Source organism: Ovis aries, chromosome 3 (assembly GCF_016772045.2).
Source record: "Ovis aries strain OAR_USU_Benz2616 breed Rambouillet chromosome 3, ARS-UI_Ramb_v3.0, whole genome shotgun sequence".
In the NCBI taxonomy this organism is placed as follows: Eukaryota; Metazoa; Chordata; class Mammalia; order Artiodactyla; family Bovidae; genus Ovis; species Ovis aries.
The window spans coordinates 112,696,497-112,716,197 of NC_056056.1; the positions used below are offsets into that span (position 1 = coordinate 112,696,497).

Here is a 19,701-nt window from a genome sequence, read left to right on the forward strand (position 1 = left end):
GGATCCTTTCTTTTTCCCTTCTTCTTCTGGGACCCCTATAGTTTGAATGTTGGTGTGTTTGATATTATCACAGAGGTTTCTGAGACTGTCTTCAGCTCTTCTCATTCTTTTTCTCTATTCTGCTCTCAGTAGTTGTTTCCAGTATTCTGCCTTCCCGCTCATTTGTCTGTTCTTTGCCTGTCACTCTGCCATTGGTTCCTTCTAGAGTGTTTTTATGTGCATTGATTGTGTCTCTTTCTGTTTATTCTTTGCTTTCTCTCGGTCTTTGTTAATGTGTTAATTGACTCTTGGATTTTCTCCATTCTGTTTTCTAAGTTTGGGACCATCTTGGCTATCATTATTCTGAGTTCTTTTTCAGGTAGTTTGCCTGTTTCCTCTTCGTTTGTTTGGAATTATAAGTTTTTAATTTGTTGCTTCGCTTGTGCAGTATTTCCCTTTTTATTTTTTCTCACTTACTGTGTTTGGGGTCTCCTTCTCTCAGGCCTTAGGGCCGTATCCCTCCTTCTTTTTGGTTTCTGCCCATGGTGGGTTAGGTTGATCCAGTTGTTTGCATAGGCTACAGGTTGGGAGGACTTGTCTTTGCATTCTGGTTGGAGGAGGTGAGCTTTTTTCCCTCCAGTGAGCAGGGCTGTGTGAGGTGGTGTGTTTTAGGGTGTCTGTGGGAAGTCTGTCTGCCGATGGTTGAGTTTGTGTTTTTGTCTTGTTAGTTGTTTGGGTGAGGTGTCCTGTGCCGGGGGCTGCCAGACCTTGCATACAGGTGGAGACCTTTGTGGGAGGTCTCACAAATTAACACTCTTGCGGCTAGGAGCTCTCTGGCAGTCTAGGGTCTTGGACTCAGAGGTCCCATTCCAGAGGCTCAGGCCTGATCTCTGCTTGGGGAACCAAGATTCCACGAGTTGTTTGTTATGGCATGAAAGGGGATTACAACAAAAGACAAAACAAGAAACAAAGGAAAAAATCCAGACAAATGGGAAATACAGAATCAGACAAATAAAAGCAAAGACAAAGGAACATTCACAGACACACACATAAAATTAAAACAGCCCAAGGAAAAGGAGGTAGAAGAGAGTAGCCCAGTGACCAACGGAAGTAAAACATGGCATTGACCAGTTACAAACAAAACTAAAAACAAGACCAAAGCAGAGTGCCAACGGGGGAATAAAGCAGTGAAAACAAAGCAGACTAACAGACATGGTGAAATAGAGAAAGGAGGGCAAGAAGAAACCCGCAGAACCAGGAAAGGCCAGTGAGTAGCTTCAGCTCAGTTCAGTTGCTCAGTCGTGTCTGACTCTTTGCAACCCCACGAACTGCAGCACGCCAGGCTTCCCTGTCCATCACCATCTCCCAGAGTCCACCCAAACCCATGTCCATTGAGTCGGTGATGCCATCCAACCATCTCATCCTCTGTCGTCCCCTTTTCCTCCTGCCCTCAATCATTCCCAGCATCAGGGTCTTTTCAAATGAGTTAGTTCTTCCCATCAGGGGGCCAACGTATTGGAGCTTGAGCATCAGTCCTTCCAGTGAATATTCAGGACTGATTTCATTTAGGATGCACTGGTTGGATCTGCTTGTTGTCCAAGGGACCCTCAAGAGTCTTCTCCAGCATCACAGTTCAAAAGCATCAGTTCTTTAGCACTCAGCCATCTTTATAGTCCAACTCTCACATCCATACATGACTACTGGAAAAACCATAGCTTTGACTAGATGGACCTTTGTTGGCAAAATAATATCTCTACTTTTTAATATGCTATCTAGGTTGGTCATAACTTTTCTTCCAGGGAGCAACCTTCTTTTAATTTCATGGCTGCAGTCACCATTTGCAGTGATTTTTGGAGCCCCCCCAAAATAACATTTGTCACTGTTTCCCTTGTTTCCCCATCTATTTGCCATGAAGTGATGGGACCAGATGCCGTGATCTTAGTTTTCTGAATGTTGAGTTTTAAGCTAACTTTTTCACTCTCCTCTTTCACTTTCATCAAGAGGCTCTTTACTTTGCTTTCTGCCGTAAGGTTGTTGTCATCTGCATATCTGAGGTTATTGATATTTCTCCCGGCAGTCTTGATTCATGCTTGTGCTTTATCCAGCCCAGCGTTTCTCATGATGTACTCTGCATATAAGTTAAATGAGCAGGGTGACAATATGCAGCCTTGATGTATTCCTTTCCCGATTTGGGACTACTCTGTTCTACCATGTCCTGTTCTAACTGTTGCTTCCTGACCTGCATAGAGATTTCTCAGGAGGCAGGTCAAGTGGTCTGGTATTCCCATCTCTTGAAGAATTTTCCACACTTTTGTGGTGATCCACACAGTCAGAGGCTTTGGCATAGTCAATAAAGCAGAAGTAGTTGTTTTTCTGGAACTCTCTTGCTTTTTTGATGGTCCAGCGGATATTGGCAATTTGCTCCCTGGTTCCTCTGCCTTTTCTAAATCCAGCTTGAACATCTGAAAGTTCACAGTTCACATACTGTGGAAGCCTGGCTTGGAGAATTTTGAGTATTACTCTGCTAGTGTGTGAGATGAGTGCAATTGTGCAGTAGTTTGAGCATTCTTTGGCATTGCCTTTCTTTGGGATTGGAATGAAAACTGACCTTTCCCAGTCCTGTGGCCACTGCTGAGTTTTCCAAATTTGCTGGCATATTGAATGCAGCACTTTCACAGCATCATCTTATAGGATTTGAAATAGCTCAACTGGAATTCCATCACCTCCACTAGCTTTGTTCACAGTGATGTTTCCTAAGGCCCACATGACTTTGCATTCCAGGATGTCTGGCTCTAGGTGAGTGATCACAGCATTGTGATTATCTGGGTTGTGAAGTTCTTTTTTGTATAGTTCTTCAGTGTGTTCTTGCCACCGCTACTTAATATCTTCTGCTTCTGTTAGGTCCATACCATTTCTGTCCTTTATTGAGCCCGTCTTTGCATTAAATGTTTCCTTGGTATCTCTAAATTTTCTTAAGGAGATCTGTAGTCTTTCCCATTCTATTGTTTTCCTCTATTTCTTTGCATTGATCACTGAGGAGGGCTTTCTTATCTCTCCTTGCTATTCTTTGGAACTCTGCATTCAAATGGGTTATATTTTTCCTTTTCTCCTTTGCCTTCCGCTTCTCTTCTCTTCACAGCTATTTGTAAGGCCTCCTCAGGCAACCATTTTGCCTTTTTGCATTTCTTTTTCTTGGGGATGGTCTTGATCACTGCCTCCTGTACAGTGTCACGAACCTCCACCCACAGTTCATCAGGCCATCTGTCTGTCAGGTCTAGGGCCTGGAATCTGCCTCCGTCCACAATTCATCAGGCTGTCTGTCTGTCAGGTCTAAGCCCTGGGATCTACTTCTCACTTCTAGTGTGTCATTGTGAGGGATTTGATTTAGGTCATACCTGAATGGTCTAGTGGTTTTCCCTGCTCTCTTCAATTACATCTGAATTTGGCAATAAGTTCATGATCCGAGCCACAGTAGAGGTAGAAGCGTATAAAGGAAATAAAAGTCTGATTAAAATAAAAAAGTTCTCGAAAGCTTAAATAGATGTAATAAGAAATCAACAGTCATAGCAACAGAAGAAAAAAATCCAGAACCAACTTCAGAATGATAGTGTTTTTTCTCGCATCTCAGCTGTCAGCGTCTTTCCTTTGCCGTTAGTCACAGTCCATATCCCCCTCCGTAGGTTGCCTTCTGAAACTAGGCTGGTCGCTGTACCTGCTGTGGGGACAGCTCAGACCCTCATTTGGCCTTGCTCCTGCGTGTTCTTGCCTTCAGTGTCCACAGCTGCCAGAGCTAGGTGGTTTTCTTTTGGGGGAGCTCTCATTATCCTTTTACATGTTCCGTAGATACAGAGTCTGCCTTGTTGGTCGTGTGGATTTAACCTCAGCTTGTACAGCTGGTAGAAATGTTTTTGTTACTCTTCCTCGGCTACGCTGCCTCTGGAGTTCAGCTGTGCATGTGGGTCATCCGCAGGCGTTTGCTCCTGAGACTGCTCTTTGGGACTGGGGTCTGCCTCAGAGAGGACCAGTGTGGAGGTGGTGCAGCTGCTTGGATTGCAGCGCCAGGCATGCAGCGGAGCTGGCGGCCATGGGCACAGGATTTACGGCACTGTTAGGGATTTTTCTAGCCTCTGGCAGCTCTGCTCCTGTGAGGATAGAGTGTGGAGCTGGTGCAGCTGCTTGGATTGTGGGAACCCTGGCAGTGCCAAGTGGCCAGCCAGCTTCCTCTGTCCATGGAATTCCCTAGGCAAGGATACTGGAGTGGGTTGCCATGCCCTTCTCTAGGGGATCTTCCCAGCCCAGAGACTGAACCCAGGTCTCCTGCACTGTGGGCAGATTCTTTACCATCTGAGTCACCAGGGAGGCCCTATTAATCTTTTTTTGTAGCTTCTGGCAGCTGTTGTTCAAAGAGTTTCACTGGCTCATCCTTTTCTGTTTCTTGGCACAGCTGGCACTCAAAAGATGCCGCCCCCCGCCCCCCCAAGCTGGGGTCCTTCTCTGTTGCTTGGCACAGCTGGTGCTCAAAAGACCCCCTCGGCTGGGATCCTTTTGTTTGCTCTGCAGATCAGGCACTCAAAGATCCACCCTCTCTGGGGTCTTTCACCATTGGTCAGCCGCCAGCACAGGTGTGTAGGAAAAGAGAGGCTGCAGTTTTGGCCCACACCCTGCGCATGACTCAGCAGTGTTGCCTTGCCTCCACGGCTGCCCGGTTTTCCTCCAAAGGTATTACCCCCTGTGATCTCCCTTATGCCGCCTCCGGCTGTCCAAGTGCAATCAACAGCAGACCTCACCTAGCACTGCTCTGCAGTCCGCACACTCCAGTCTCAGCTGCCACCCGTTCCAGGAGGCTCGTGCTTGTCTGGGGTATGTAGGGCTGCGGCAAGGATTGTCTGTGTGGCTCTTAACTCCATTCGCTGTCACAGGCCAGCTGCTGCACTCTTCCGTCAGCCTCACATGCCTCCCTTCTGTCTGAAACAGTTGGTCTGATGTGGGGGTCTGCCCCCTGCTTCAGTTCCCCAACCCTTGGATGGAGGTCCAGTCCTGCTCACTCTCTCCTTTTTCCCTTCCTTCCTTCATCTTACTGAATTTTGTGTGAAAGGAATCTATCTGTTCCTTTCCAGTGGGCAGGGACTCCTGTCCACTCTCAGCTGGTATTCTGTGAGATCTTGTGCATCTGAAGATGTTTTCCTGGTGCACCTGTGGAGAGAGATGCACGCCCCTGTGCACCTACTCCTCCACCATCTTCTCTCTCATCCCCCCTTTTCCCCTAGTGTTTTTATTTTTAATCGAGAGACTAACACAGAGAGCATAGCTTTGTCAGCAACAGTGTGACTACCAAGAATTTAGATGCTCGCTTTTGGAAACAATTTCAAATGCAAATATAATTTTGTTCAAATATTTGCAGCAGATAAGGGACTTGTGTCTGGAACACACACAGAATTTTCACAACTCAGGGATAAGCCCCATTTAAAAATGGGCCAATGATTTTGAAGGTATTTCTCAAAAGAAAATTTACAAAAGGTCAGTAAACTAATGAAAAGTTACTCAGCATCATTAGTTACCAAGGAAATGTAAAACTAAAACCATGGTGGGTACCACTTCACACCCGCTAGGATGAGTATAATAAAGAAGATGGACAGTAAGCCTCAGCAGGAATGTGGAAAAATGGGAATCTCAAACATGGCTGATGAGAATGTAAAGGGGGCAGTCAGTTTGGAGAAAAAGAACTTTAGAGCAATTATTTTACTTTACGTGTATGCAGGGGAGCTGAAAAGCTATGTCCACACAAAGTTTTTAAGCAAATGTTCCTAACAGTGTTCTCCATAATAGCCAAAAAGTAGAAGCACCGCAAATGTTCATCAGCGAATGGCGGATAAACAAAACGTGTGGTCTCTCCACATGGTGGAATATTACTCATCTGAGTAAAGCACTGACACGTGCTGCAGTGTGGATAGACCTTGAGCGCGTGCTCAGTGAAATAAGCCAAACACAAAAGGCCATTGGTGCACGATTCTGTTATAAAAATCCAGAATAAGCAAGTAAAAGAACTGAACGTGGACTGCTGACTGCCAGGGGCTGGGCATGGGGAGGAGGGTAGAGAGAGATACTCACGGGTTTCTTTCAAGATGATGGAAATTTTCTGGAACTGAACAGAGCTGATGGTTAAGTACTAAACATCAGTGAGCGGACTGTGGAAATAAAAGATGAACTGCTCCTCCCATTAGTCACCGGCTTCTTCATTCATCAGGATCGCAAAGAACATCTGGATCCACCCTGAGCAAGTCAGGAGTCAGTGGGCTGTGCTGTGGGGTCACGTCTCAGGCCCCCTGTGGGAGCAGGTCCTGGCAGGTAGGGCAGCTGGGGACACAGCAGGTGAAGCGACTTAGGTGCCATCTCCATGTGATTCAGTGTGAGAACAGTAGGTTCCTCCTCAAACTCTCAGGGCACCAAACTGGCACCACATTGTACAATTTCTCTCGTTTTAACTCTGGGAGGTAGTGAAGGACAGGGAAGCCTGGTGCACTGAAGTCTGTGGCATGGCCAAGACTGAGATCCAACATAGTGACTGAGTGAAGATCAACAGTCTCTTAACTCGAGAATCAATCTAAAGCAGCTACAAAAGTGACCTTCTAGAAGTGAGTCAGATTTCCCACGCACTGGCTGAAACAAGCCAGATGACTTTGGTTTAGATGGAAGGTGATATGTGGTAACAGATTTCTGTAGAACCTTCCTCTCTCTGTCTGTAAAGCTCACCTGAGATGGCTGTGACAGTGATGCGGGAGAACAAGGAGAGCCCGCTCCTCACCAGACTCCTGAGCGTATCAGTAATCAGCTGTACGGGAAATATAAGGAAGTAAAGTTGGCTGTTCTTGTGAATTGTTCAAAGAAGTGCTTGGGTGTGAAGCTCCGCAGCGTGTGCTGGGAGAAGGCCCTGTTGCCCGGGACCGCTGCAGGATGAAGGCCTCCGTGCCTGGCCCACGTGTACAGTCCAGCTGTCTACCCAGTCCCCCTCCCCACCACAGCATCTATGCACAAGTGTCCGCACCAGGCTGCAGGCCATGGCTTCTCGGCTGCGCCCACTCGATCAGCGCCCCCAAGCCTGGCTAGGCGTGCCCCGATGGCTGCGGGCCCCACCTGCTCACGGTCTAGGAGCGCCGGGCGGTGCCTGCGGGGGAGACCACTCGGCAGCCAAGGCGTGCGCACCAGGGTTGGAGTTGTGGGGCTGCTGGCTGGGTGTGCTGGCCCGTGGATCCTGCCGCTGCTCGGCTTGCCGTACGGTCTGTGGTCTGCTCCGCTCCCTCCTCTTGTCATTGCTTTCATAGTATGTGGAAAATCCCATGGACAGAGGAGCCTGGTGGGCTGCAGTCCATGGGGTCGCTAAGAGTCGGGCACGACGGAGCGACTTCACTTTCACTTTTCACTTTCATGCACTGGAGAAGGAAATGGCAACCCACTCCATTGTTCTTGCCTGGGGAATCCCAGGGATAGAGGAGCCTAGTGGGCTGCTGTCTGTGGGGTCACACAGAGTCGGACATGACTGAAGCGACTTAGCAGCAGCAGGAAGCAAGGTTTTTGTTCCAGAGGGAGACATTACCTCATCCTCAAGGTTGCTTGATGCACACACAGCTCTCAGAAACGTCTTATGTGAAGAGTGGTTAGGACCTTGCAGTCTTCTCGTATGCTCAGCAAGACACAGGGAGCACCAGAGACCAATGGAGAAGTGTCTTACGTTCCATCAGGACGTGTTAAAGAAACTTACTGCAAGCAAAGTAGTTGGGTCACTGTCATGATGATAAGATTAAAGTAAGTATAATTTGGAAAGGAGGAGACCTTCACCTAACCTGGATTTCTCATATTTCTAAGGTTTTCAAGTGGAAGTCTTTGAACTGTTCCTTAAACTTTATCCAGATAAAATGAACTAGGAAGGTTTAGTGCAGGTTTTTGCCTTTAGCAGTCTCCTGTTACCTCAAGATTCTTCATTAACAACAGATGATAATGCTTAGAGTCTCTGATTTCAGTTTGATTTCAAGTCAAGGTGTTGGTAATGAGTATGGGGCTTTGTTAAAAAACGTGCAGCTTGTAAATTCTGAGAATACCCTGTGTGTGTGGCTTACTCTTGTCTGGCAACATGTAAGTTTTTATTCTCTATCCTCCACTTTGTGAAAGTTTACATCAGTGTACATTGATATGGTCCTTTAATAGCTGTTGTATTTTGGGGAGATTTTTAAGTTTATCTTCTAATCCTTCTTTTGAATTTCTAATTTTATCTATTGTGTTTTCAATTTGGAGCATTCTTTGTTGATCTCTACCTCTCACCCCACTTTAAAAAAATGTTTTGTTCTTACATCAGAAGTATCATATTTTATTTTGGGGGGGATATTAATCATTTGTTGCTCAGTCGCTCAGTCGTGTGCAATTCTTTGTGACTCTGTGGACTGCAGCACAGCAGGCTTCCCTGTCCTTCACCATCTCCTGGAGCTCGCTCAGATTCGTGTCCATCGAGTCAGTGGCGCCATCCAACCATTTCGTCCTCTGTCATCCCCTTCTCCTCCTGCCTTCAGTCTTTCCCAGCAGCAGTCTCTTTTTTAAGGTTTTCTTCTCTGTGTATTATTTATTTGGAGCTTCTGTTTACTTTGGTCTCCTTCCATATTTGCAGTTTTCTTCAATTATCTGATCATGTTTGACCGTTCATACTTAGGAGAGACATAACAGACCTGATTAGAAGTTGTGGAACTTAGAGAGTTCACAGCAGGAACCTCCCAAATGTCCCTTCAGCATGTAAACTTTCATTGCTGCATTTTCAGTGTCTCCTGTGTTTCTGTGATGTAATTCCTCGAGTCCCTAAACTTCTCTGGTAAAGATGCGCTGAATACACCTTTTGGCAAATACTGAATGGCTGCATGTTAAGATCAGTAGGAGCATGAGAAGTTTAAGGACACTAGAATCAGTCTAATTTTAATAGAGTTTCAGTTATCACTTCACTTCAGTTATCACTGTAATATTGAAAATTTGAATAGTCGCATTTTAAGAATACATCACACAAAGAAAACTAGTATAGTCTTGTTGGCTGGCTGATTGCTTCCATGTCACTAAAATGCCTGTGTGTGTCTGTGTTAGTTGCTCAGTTGTGTCCCCCTCTTTGCAGCTCCGTTGGCTGTAGCCTGCCAGGCTCCTCTGTCCATGGAATTCTCTAGACAAGAATACTGGAGTGGGCTGCCATTTCCTCCTCCAGGCGTCTTCCTAACCTAGGGATCAGATCTGGGTCTTCTGCATTGCAGACAGATCTTTACTGTCTGAGCCACCAGGAAAGCCCAAAATGCCTGCTGGTGCTGCTGCTGAGTCGCTTCAGTCATGTCCGACTCTGTGTGACCTCACGGACTGCAGCCCACCAGGCTCCTCTGTCCATGGAATTCTCCAGGAAAGAGCACTGAAGTGGGGTGCCATTGCCTTCTCTGCAAAATGCCTATGGTGATGCTAAATAAATAATTACTTTCGGTGAGAATATAAGTTGGAAAACAACAATTTTTCAGCAACTTACATTGACTTGGAACCGCTGTTTCTGTTTACAGTCCAGCTTCTTGCCTCTTCCTTTTGTTGTAACTCTTGCCTTTAATCCCTTAACCTTTCTAGGGTTTTAAAACATATTCTGGTTTGCTTCTCATTGGTGTTTCTGAAGACATTTGGGTTTTAGCTCTTTGCTTTTTCTCTTTCAGATATCTGTTGCTATCTCTTGTTCACTGATACTCTCTTCTCAAACCTAGAGATCATTAGTGCCTGGAAATACATATCTTGATAATAACCTTCTTATAGTATTGCAAGGAGGCTTAGGTTTAACAGTAATAATTATAAGATTTCAGAATTTTGGAGCTTTGAACAAAGATCTTCAAGCTACAAAGAATAACAGAAAAATATGGTGTTTTTCTTCCAGAAGTTTACACAATGAAAAAGATGATAGAAGTTATTAGCATGCAGAAAAAAAGTTCCCCTATCCTTGTGAAAAAAAAAGTTGTACTCTAGAACTTGGGAAATCACTCTTTGCCATAGTCCTAGCATGAATTTGAAATGTGAGTAAAAATACCTCTCAGGGATACAGCTATATTAACTATAGAGAAGGCAATAAAATTGCTTTTAAAAAACCTCTCTAGTTGGAATTTTTAAGAAAATATTTCCTGTCAAAGCAGTTCTTTGGCAGTGCTGTACTTCTCGTTGGGCTCAAAAAACCCATTTTTAATTATTACGTTGAAGTCTGCTGAGTATCTCAAGAAACAGTTTAGGAGTATTTGAATATTTGTGTTCAGACTGTCTGATATTTTGGGCTGAAAATATGTTAGTCTGGAAATACTTTTAAGTCACTTCAAGCTATTCTATATGATAAGAGTGGAATTGGGCCCATCATTGCATAATGCCTTAAAAGCACCAACTTAAGTATACAAAGAAGGAAATTTCTGAATCAGGCTCATAAGTATGAATGTATTAGATGTGTAGGACTGTGAGCTTTAAGAGTGAATGCATTAGTGACCTGGAAGAGTAATCGCTTAGAACAGCTTAAAGAACCCCTGTCAAATACTTGCCATCAAATGCCTTGAAATCATTTGTATTCAAGATTCATTGCATTAATCAGTTTGAAAGCAAGCATTATATAAACAGCTAGGTCCTGTTCATTTCAGAGAATATCAAGATGTTACAACATTTAATTTGGTGAGCAATGAGGGTGCTCTTTCTTTTTAAAGCAGCATAACTTTAAAAGCATCACAAATAAGGCATCATGAAAAACCTCTGTGTTACACTTCACAGTTTAGAAAACTCCTTCACATATACTGTTTGATTTAACCCACAGTAATCTTGTGAGGAAGGTAAAACTGAGCTTCTGCCCATGGTGGGTCAAGCGTCTGGCCTGCTCTACAACTGCTGTGCTTCCCAGACTGCCGCCTGATCCTGCTGTAGGATCCAAATCTTGTGGCTCGGACTGCTTGCTTGCTTATATGATGGTGGTTTGGCTTTGCTGTTCTTTTTTGTAATTAAAAACATTGTTTTCCTTTTACTTCTGAAACAAACAAGACAGATACATTTCATGTAAAGTTCTTCTAATGTATTTTAAAACCTCGCAGAAGACTGTTTATTGTCAGAGGCGTGAACTAGCATGAGACCTAAAATAAAGAATTATTTCTTTACTTTTTGTATAATTTCTTAAAATTGAACATGGAAATTGTCTCAATTATTTAAAATTTTGTCTTATAGATACTATATTTCGAAAGGTGCTATTGTGGATCAACTTGGAGGAGACCTAAATTCAACCCCATTGCACTGGGCCACAAGGTTTACATTTACTTCTGGACTTTTTTCCTCTTTTAGCAACTTTTTAAAAGAATGATATGCTGAAATGAATGGGAGAACTTGTTGTGCTGGTAGCTAATATCAATAATGTGCTCACTTATTGCTGTCCAGGGTCACTTGTGTTGAAAGCAAAGTTTATTGTCCGAAGTGTCCTTTAGGAATTAACCATGCTGATGTTAATCCAGTTAATTTTAAGATGGGGTTAAATTTTGGAATACTTTTGCAGTCTATATATGTTTATAGTGAAAGAAGTATCTAGTTCATGGGACAATTAAGGTCATATTGGAATAGGATTAATAGAATATGGTAACTATTTAATACATATTTAAAGAGTATGCATATTTATGAGTATAAATTTTCAGAGACTTTTATACCAGTTAAGACTTAAGAACATAAAATCCTAAATGTGTCCTGACGTATATTTGTTTTAAAATAACATAAAATAAGGTTTTTCTTATCTCTTCTACCATTACCCTATTTTTAAAAAAGATCATTCCAGAGTTTCCTGTTGGAAATAGCTTTATCTATGTAAGTGTTTATTCTTTTGTGTTTTAGACAAGGCCATCTGTCTATGGTTGTGCAACTAATGAAATATGGTGCAGATCCTTCGTTAATTGATGGAGAAGGATGTAGCTGTATTCATTTGGCTGCTCAGTTTGGACATACCTCAATTGTTGCTTATCTCATAGCAAAAGGACAGGTAAAAAAAATCACAATGGGGTAGATTTTAATCAAACTTGCTTCATGGTTTGAATACCTAAGATCATTGGTGTTGAGAAGTGTAACAGTCTAGTGATGTTAAAATAGTACTTTCTGATGAATGAAGAGAGTAAATAAATGAGCTGTTTATTGTAGTTAACATAAAAATACAAAAACCAGTTATGATCCAGATAGTGATTCGTTAAGTTGGGTTTTTTATTTCCAGTAGTGGTGGACATGAATTCCAGAAAGTAAGGGGGACAATTTAGGTTGTCTGTTTTTTTCCCCTTAATTATACCCTTTGAACATATTATCTGAATTCATGTAAACTGTTTTGAACATATTACTGGTTGTTTTCTATATTAAGTCCCTCTCAAGGGGAATACATTCCTCTCTCATTTTCTCTGTTTCTGATGTATAAAATACTGCTGCTTACATGTCAGAAGAATTCTCATGATTTAAGAGGTTCTTCCTAATTACTCCTGAATATGTAGTGACTATAATCATATTAAATATTATCAGTTTATGTGTACCATGATTTTCTAATAGCAACTGTTTTCTGTTAAAAGTTATATCACTTAATTTTTCTTTCATGAGATTTTTTTCTAGTTGTACTTAAACATTAGTTTTTTTAGCTAAGGATCTTATCATAAAAGTAAGATAAATGATTTTAATTCGGTGTTGTTAAAATATATTTGTTATTTTAATGTAAAACATTAGATTCAGGATTTGAATAGCATTTATTTTATGAATCCTTTGAGGTGTTTGCTGTTGACAGCGGCAGTCAGTGATGACTGTGTTGTACACTATTGTTAAGAAAAGGAGGCTGAGGCTGGTTAATTGTTGAAAGGAGGAGTTTTATCATCTGTTGCTGTGTTAAAAACTACCCCCTAAGTCTGATGGTTTTAGAACAGCACCCACCATTATATTTCACAGTTCTCTGGGTTAACTGGGCTTGGCTGGGTGGTTCTTCTTGTGATGATGGCAGCGGGGACATATATATGGGCTCTGCTGGGCTGGAGAATGGCTCACTTGCATACCTTGTATCTTGATAGGAATGGCCAGAAGGCTGGGCTCACTTGGGATACCAGACAGCTAGGCCTCTCTCTTTCTCTCCATGCAGTCCCAGAATTTCTCCTTCTCCACAATACCCCTCCATGCGCTCTCTCTAGCAGGGAAACTTGGTGGTGCAGAGCTCCCCAGAGAGCAAAAGCAGAAGCTGCCTGACTTTTTAAAGGTTTTGAACCAGCATGGCAACATTTCTGCCCAATTCTGTCAATTAAACCAAGTAACAGGGCCAACCTGTGTTCATTGTGGGAACACAGAGGTTTGCACACCCTAAGAGGAGGTTTACTGGAAGCTGCCTTTGGAGACCAGCTACCAGGAGGGATCACTTTTGCTCTCCTGCAGCTCCTTCTCGACTGGGGACAAGAGCAGTAGATGGCGCTGTTGCACATGACATGGTCTTCCGTGGCCTTCTCTATTGCAGACATAAGTTTACGATGCATGGTCACCTTTTTCCTTCCCGTTTTTAAGTGGGTAGGAATAGTGGAGTAAAGTTTTGACTCTTTTTGTTAATTTATTGATTTTTGAGGTGTAATCATTTTAACTCTGGCATAGTATGTAGGCTATAAAATTCTTAAAGGATAGAGTTTTTTGTCACAGTAACTTCTGTGCAGTAAATACATGATGATGTTAATGAGTGTCTGACAGATAATTCGTTTTCTTTTTCATGAGTAATTTTTTTTCCTGCTTATAAAAGTAACATACTTACTGTAAAGTATTCAAACATAATAGAAAAGTATGGCTTAGAGAATGAAATCTCACCTTCCTTTACTTCCTCACCCCCACTGAGATCTCTTCCTCTAATGGTTTACTATATATTTTTCCAGAATTTGTCAATGTATATGCTAAAATATTATAGAAAGAAACCCCTCTAATGTGCATTCCATTGTACTTTGAGTGGGTTCCAGAGTCCTTCTCTGGCCTATTGAACTGCGTGTGGTCAGCCCTGGAAACCTGTGGTCTCATCTTCTGTCCTCTCTCCCTCCCTCACTGCTTTTACCACACCTGTCTTGCAGTTTGCTGAACAGCTGTGATAAGTTTTGTCATAAGGCTTTTGTGCCTGCTCTTCTCCTGCTTGGTATTTCTTTTCTCAGTCACACAGTTTGCTCTCCTTTTCCCTCTCACTTTAATCAGATGTTTGCTCAATTTTGATTAGTTCTGATTAGTTCCCAATTATAAGCAGTAATAAAATTATTGTATTTCTAATTCCTTCTTATTCTTCTCCGCCTTATTTTGTCATCAGTCAGTGGTACTGTTTTTCTTACTGTTAACTTTGTTCTGATAAATATAACTTGATTTTTCGGCTCTAAATAATACTCTTTGGCTCCTAGCTATTACAGGGTAGACACTCATCATGCTTTCTTTTCAGCCTTTTCCCACGCCCACCCCCCATTTTTTATTAATTGTGCCAAACTGACATTCTTAGAACATATAGCATCTCCATTCGGTCTGTCATTCCACTCATCACAATCGTTTCATCTTAGTTATACTGGTAAATATACTCAGTGCTCACTACCAAGTCTTTTGAATGATTTTCAGGGGAAAATGCTAAGTAATGGAGCCCTGTTGATCATGGAATTCCCATAACCTTTTGATCTGGGCTTGTTAATTCTTCCTAATAGAGAATACTCATACGTCCAGGCTGAACTTGGAAAAGAAGTACCAAGTTTTAAATCCTGACCCAAAGAGAGAAAAGGTTGATTTTCATTTTTCTTTTAGTACTCTAGAGGTGTGGCATAGTTTCACATTTTTTATTTATTAGCATTTTTAATACTGTCACTTTTTAAAAACGATACTGCAGAGGCTTACGACTAAGAATGAAGAAGATACTTCAGCATGAGAATTTACATGTTTGTTTTAATTGGGCATCAGATTTAGTTGAGCTTTCTTGAAACCAGGGCAGTGAAGGAAGTAAGTAAGATAAGTGACAGTGCTCAGCTCTCATGTAAGAAACAAGGAAGTTTGTCATTTCTTCAGAGAAGTTTTTTTTAAGATTTTTATTGGGAAAAAACAACATGTATAATGTAAATATTGAGTGAGGTTACATGAAATATTCCCAACAACACCTAGAATAAATTTAGAAATGAATTTGTAGTGATAAGGCACAACATTTAACTATAGTTTTCATGAGACAGACTAAAATTAGTGATGTCCAAGGAGGATATGTTATCATTTGTCTCGGCTCTTTTTCTCTTTACCTCAATATATTTGGACGTTGGAGACATACTCCCATCAGTGAGAGTGGCTTGCAGAGAACTGCACGTAGAGTTATGAAGCGTTCTAACAGTGCACGCACTATGACTACGTTCTCTCCGCTGGGCGGTGGATTAGACAGCATATGTTGGATAACATCTGCAGGTTTGATGTAGTCCAGGAATAGGAGATGGGGACGGGATGAAGGGGAAACAATTTTTATTGAATGTCTGTTATAGGATTAGGTTGCCTTACACACATCATTCCATTTAATCATCAGGGATCTTATGAAGCCATTATTTGTATTCACATTTGTAGATGGGAAAGCTGAGGTTCAGAGAATTATAGTAATTTTGCCAATTTTACAGTTAGTAAGTGATGGAGCTAGGAATTCAAAATCATGTCTGTCTTGTTCTAACACCCATGCCTTTCCCAAGCCTAGAAGAGTAGATAGATAAACTTGTCTTTTCATTTAACAGATGGTTTTTGATTATTCTCCGTGCCCCGAAAAGTAGATACAAAGATGATTTTAAAACAATTTTGATCTTTAAAGAAGTCCTGTTCTAGTTAATGAGACAGATGCCTCAGGTACATAGCAGAATCAAGCCAAATTGATTGCTGGAGTGGGTCAAGAAAGAATTTTAGGGAAGTGAAATGAATAGAGTCTCTGATACATTAGCATGTCTTAAAAGAAGCTTTAGATAACTTGAGAAGAGTTTGGGTTGAATAGGTTGTAGTTTTAATTCTAATTTGCTAAAAAGAAAAAAAAAAATTAAGCAAAAGGGAGAAAAAAATAGAGTACCAAGGAAAGCAAAAAGCTGGGTAGGAGAGAAAAAGTAATCATGGTTTCTACATAACTTTGTTGGGAATAGTATTCATATATATTTATAATAATGTAAGCATCAAATATTTACAGAACCTGAATTATTATCTCTTCAGAGGAAGGACTAGGAAAGGTGCATGCCTGTGATGGGCCAGTGAGAAGAGAGAGAACATGCCATTTTACATGCTGAGGTTGTGTAAAATATGGATGTTGAGGATAATGCCTGAAACTGAAAAATCAAAAAGTGCCAATTCAGGTTTTTTATTTTAAGTATGTGGGAGTAAAAAGCACAATAAATAATGAGTTTTTAAAAAATGAAAATGGTAGGGACTAAGACAAAGGATTGCTTTATTACCTTGCTTTTTCACCACAGACTTTGTCTAGATAGTTAATTCTAAAAATATTTATGCATAGTGATATAGTGATAAGAAGCATTTTAAAACAAGGAACAAATTCAGTAAATTTTAGTAGATTCAGAACATTTGACTCTTTTAAAATTTATTGAATTTATTCTGTGTTTTAAAATGTCTAGAAATAAACAGGGTTTTATTATTCCCTCATATCATGAATTAATATAAATAAGTTTTTCAGAGACAGAAGTCATTTATTTAATCTGTCCATTGTGGGTGAAAGATCAAGGGTAGGTCAAGATCTTTAAAAGGCTGAGTGAAGCATCTTAAAAGAGAAAACTATAAATAGAAGTTAATTAAATATTAAATACATGTTTTTATTTATAAATAAGTAACACATATCCATATTAATTTGAATATTTAATATTAATAAATATTGAATAGTTTTACTTTAAAGTTAAGAAAGGAAAAGTTTCATAAATCAACCTTGACTGAGTGGTGTCCTCATGTCGGCTTCTTTTGTGATGTGTAAATTACGTTTTTCTAAGTACATGTGGTAGGGACTTAGACATTTTTACTGTCTGACTTTTTACTCTATCAGGATGTAGATATGATGGATCAGAATGGGATGACGCCTTTAATGTGGGCAGCTTATAGAACACATAGGTATGTAACCATTATGAAATACTTATTCAGATCATTTTCAGCATGATAAAATGTAAAACAAGTGATGAGAAAAAGCAATTAATGTTATACTTATTAGTATTTAAAATTCTTACCATGAATATGTAGTATATAACACAGATTATCCTTTTGGGTATTTTGAGTCTTTATGTTTACCTTTATGTTGGCAATTGTAGTGCCCTTAAGGTAGTCTTAAGCAGTTTCCAAGAATGGAAGATGCTACCTTCTTATTAAAAGTATAACTCATTTTTTATATGACTGGCATATTGGCAAGTTTAACATTAATAAGTTGCCTTAAATCATTTTTGGAACAATCTAGATTTAAATTTAAAATTTTAATTGTTTAAGTATTTAAATACTAATGACATTAACTCCATGATGTAGAATATAAACATTAGGACCAAGTGTGCTCTCTCTTGGAACTAGTTTACTTTACGTTCTGTGATGTAGAACATACTTAATTCTTCATGTTAAAAATGTTGTCTCATTACTCATTATAAAGTTGTCGAAAATAGGTTAGAATAGAAGTGTTCCAAGATGGAATATAACCACAATCAGTTTAGTGTCTGTAATGATTTCTATAATTGAAATTAGGGTTGTTGTTGTTGTTGTGTTTTTTTTTCCTTTTCAGTGTGGATCCAACTAGATTGCTTTTAACATTCAATGTTTCAGTTAACCTTGGTGACAAGTATCACAAAAACACTGCTCTGCATTGGGCAGTACTAGCAGGGAATACCACAGTCATTAGTCTTCTTCTGGAAGCTGGAGCTAATGTTGATGCCCAGAATATCAAGGTAAAAATAGCCTTTATTGATTGTGCTTTGTGAAATGTGATTACCAAGATTGGAATTCTTTAATAAAACTTAGGTTTTTTAATAGACTGTCAGAGGTGGAAGAAACTTACTTACTCTCAACCCTTTGCTTCCATGCAAGAATTTGTTTTGAAAAACTAATTTATTTATTTTCGTCTTTTAGTATTGAAGTATTTTTCAGATTTTGGTGACCTTTTCATTAGTGAATTCTTACTGACTTTTATCTCTTTATAGCTGAATAGATAGTTTTCTGATTTCTTTAAGAAGATTATTGCACTAAGATCCCACATGTGGCACCACGTAACCTAAGTAAATAATATCATTGCAGAGAATCACAGATTTTTATCCCAAGTATGCATAATAACTTTGAGTAATTTCTTGACTTGGTCATTAATTATCTTATTTTTATAAAGGTCAAGACCTTTACATTTGATAATCACCTCTGTGATATTTGTAGGAGAATTTCTCTCCCCTAAATGCTAGAGTAATCCAAGAAAAATGTACCCCCAAAATACAAAATGTTAACATTTACACTCTGAGCATTTTAGAAATTTATAGACATTTTTATGAATACCTGCAGGAAAATTCTGTTGATAATCTTAAATTTTGGTTAACCATTCTCAGTGTTAAAACTTGTCTTTTAGCAACAGACTTTTTCTGTGAAATGACTTTAAAATTTTAAACATCTTTTAATAATGTGCCTTCTTAAATAACTTTGTACTTATTAAGAAATGTTGTTTAATTTTGACTATAAGCCATAGTATTTTCTTAGTCATGCCTCTTAAATTTCTAAGGAATATATGCTATTTAAATATTAAAGGAATTTGAAATGCATAATAATCTAAAATGGCAATCAAAAAGTTGGTTATCTCCTGCTGGATCAGGGCATCTTTCTATGTAGCAGTGAATAGTTCTTTCTCTGTTTGATTACTCTGAGAAGATTAAACTACTAAAATAAAATAGCTTAGACTAATTTATTTACGGTTACAACCAATTTTTAGAAATGAGTCTCTAACTGAAAGTACTTAGTTAAAAGTTAATATCAAATATCTTATTGGAAACACTAAGAAATTGAGAAAAGCATGTATTTTCTTTTACCTTTTTTCAATTTCAAGTCTTTTTGTCTCTACCCAAAGTGATCAGAATGGTCTAGTTACCTGCTGGTATATTTATGGAAAGAGGACAGTCAATTTACCCTCATGTCTGACGTGTGATGAGCACTCCTTTAAATTTTGTTGACTGAATGAAGATTCTTGTCTTGAGCTTCACCCCTAGGCTGGTTTTCATGACTGTGGTGGCATACTTCTCTGCCACTTCTGAAATCATAGAGAGAAATTTTTGCTTTTCCAAACATTCTAAAGTAGGAAGTTCTGAAAAATTCATAACATTGTAATCAGTAAATTAGGCTGATGCCAAGGCCTGAAGAAAAACAAGGGAGGAGTTTGACTAACCCTAACCAGTGTCCCTATGAGAAAGAATTAACGAGATGACCTTATGTTTTATGATCTGAATTGCTTTAGAGTGTGATTTTTCTTCTCTTAGCTACTGGATAGCCATTCCTAAAGTGAGTCATGCCTCAGGAATATATTTCCAGTATTTAGTGTTATATTTTAACCAGTTTCACTATGGCAAATAGTGTATGTCCACAGACTTTGCAAGAATCATATAGATATGTTGAAATTACAGTAGAACCAAAGAATTATGACAAAGTGACGGCACAGTTTTATAATGTGGAACTAGTAGTATGTATTTTCAGAGCATTTAA

At 40.0% G+C, this 19,701-nt stretch overlaps 1 protein-coding gene across 2 annotated transcripts in view; it reads left to right on the forward strand.

Annotated features, from left to right (window-relative positions):
- ZDHHC17 (zinc finger DHHC-type palmitoyltransferase 17) overlaps positions 1-19,701 on the forward strand; it is a 99,821-nt gene that overhangs the window by 40,225 nt on the left and 39,895 nt on the right. For both annotated transcript variants that reach the window (XM_027967158.3, XM_042246542.2), the window contains exons 4-7: positions 11,215-11,292; positions 11,866-12,010; positions 17,042-17,106; positions 17,756-17,918. In XM_027967158.3, coding sequence (XP_027822959.1) covers positions 11,215-11,292; positions 11,866-12,010; positions 17,042-17,106; positions 17,756-17,918 — 451 coding nt within the window. The remainder of the gene's footprint in view (positions 1-11,214; positions 11,293-11,865; positions 12,011-17,041; positions 17,107-17,755; positions 17,919-19,701) is intronic.